General features: G+C 35.5%; 1 protein-coding gene across 1 annotated transcript; it reads right to left on the reverse strand.

Moving 5' to 3' along the window:
* Window positions 1-2062, reverse strand: LOC141437219 (uncharacterized). Its single transcript, XM_074100474.1, has 3 exons — window positions 1882-2062; window positions 1226-1441; window positions 1-149 (listed from the first exon to the last, which is right to left on the reverse strand). Exons 1-3 carry the CDS (start codon window positions 1973-1975, stop codon window positions 1-3), a joined length of 459 nt encoding a protein of 152 aa, XP_073956575.1. The 5' UTR covers window positions 1976-2062.

Consider the following 2062-nt stretch of genomic DNA (forward strand, 5'->3'; position numbering starts at 1 on the left):
TTATTTTACATCTTTTCTTATGATAGTCAGTAGCCATTTCTTGAATTTTGTCATTAATATCGAATCTTGTTGATGTCTTCTCATGTTATCATTGTCATTAGATTCTTGTACAGTAATGTCTCGCAGGGGCCTTCTTTCTATGGAAAATCCTAAAACATAAGAAATAAATATTATGTGGCAAGTACATTACTCATTACTATTATCATTAATTACATTATAATGTGCCAATTCGCACTAGGCCCGCGTGGGAACTATGGCCCAAGCCCTCTTGTTCTGAGAGGAGGCCTATGCCCAGCAGTGGGACGAATATAGGCTGGAATGATGAATTACATTACTGCGTTCGCCTAATACGGTTGCTGAACTTGTTCGAGTCTACTTCGGTCAATAAATCCAGTCTTCACTTTCTATACGGCACCCATCGTTACTTAATGAATTACAGATAGCTTCCCTCGCCAAATACGACCATAATGAATGAATGAACAACTCTGTACAAAATTCAAGTCTGTAAATCCAGTGCTGAAATTTCAAAAATTTTCCTTATCCAAATTCAAATTTAAATCATTTATTCAGTAAATAGGCCGCAATGGGCACTTTTGCACTAAATTTTTTAAACTACCCGCGCTTGGCAGTCATTTTTTCAAAATAAAATAATTACAAATAAAATACTTAGAAACTACAGTTAGAAAAAATTACAAAATAATAATAATAATAATACAGGGATGTATGGGGTCCCTTAGGTACAAAACTCCCGTGGGAATATCGGGATAAAAAGTAGCCCATGTGTTATTCCAGAGGTCCAGCTACCTACATACTAAATTTCATTGCTCTAAGCCTATAAAAAGTATCCTATGTTTTAATCCAGGTTAAAAACTAACTTTTCGCTAAATTTCATCTAAATCCGTCCAGCCGTTTCAGCGTGAAGAAGTAAACAAACATACTCACTCACTCACTCACAAACTTTCACATTTATAATATCAGTAGGATAATATTTTTTTTAACCCTTTTCCAAGCCCCATTAATTTGGATATGCTATTGCAAAATAAATCATAGTTTTTTTTTTATTTCACTGGATGGCAAAAAAGCAAGTGGGTCTCCTGATGGTAAGAGATCACCACCGCCCATAGACACCTGCAACACCAGGGGGATTGCAGATGCGTTGCCAACCTAGAGGCCTAAGAAAGCTTTACATTTTTTACCTATGGTAAATAATGTTTAAATTTCATACCTGATAAGTGTAATGTTGGTACTGCATTAGGACTCAGTCGTTTACTTCGAGTGTGATATCTTGGTTCGAAGTGTAAGTGGCACACTCTTCGGCAATCAAATACAGTATGAGGATCCAAAGACGAAACATGACCTCCAATTGCATTTGTCCAAGTGTTAAACCTATTAAAATCCTTGTCTGGATTAGGAAACACATGTAATATGACATCATCGGCTCCTGAAAAATCGAGATTTTCAATATTTAAGTAGTTCCTCAACTCACAGTTTCAGAAATCGGTTGAAAACATTTAAATTATATAATTTGATAAGATGATACAGTCTTTTTAAGAAAAATTGGTCAAGTGCGAGTCGGACTCGTACATGAAGGGTTCCGTTAACAGTTCTGTACAAACAGAAAATACAAAATACAAAATTAAAACTTGTTGTTGTTGTTTCTTTAAAAAAATATGGCTCTGTCCATCAGAGGACAATTTTGCCAGTGTCTAGTAGTTTTTGCCGTTGTACGGTAAAAAAATTCTAGAAAACGAAATATGAGAGGTAATAGTGGATGAACGAACTTGTTAAAGTTTGCTCTGTTTAGACATAACTTTGCGATCTTGTAACAGAAAGTATAAGGAAATGGAAGTATAACTTTCAAAATATAAAAAAAATACTTACGAGATTTATCGCAGTTAGGAACACAACATTTTTTGCCGGACATCGTCACCAATATTAAAAACAGAAGTCCGAATTTCCAAGTCCAAGTTTGCATGCGTAGGTCAACGAGAAAGTGAGTAGCCGTCGGTGTTTTATACCTTGCCAAGGTAACAAAGAGAGCGAGAATCGTCAGTGTCCAAAA

This window comes from Choristoneura fumiferana, chromosome 17 (assembly GCF_025370935.1).
Source record: "Choristoneura fumiferana chromosome 17, NRCan_CFum_1, whole genome shotgun sequence".
Taxonomy (NCBI): Eukaryota; Metazoa; Arthropoda; class Insecta; order Lepidoptera; family Tortricidae; genus Choristoneura; species Choristoneura fumiferana.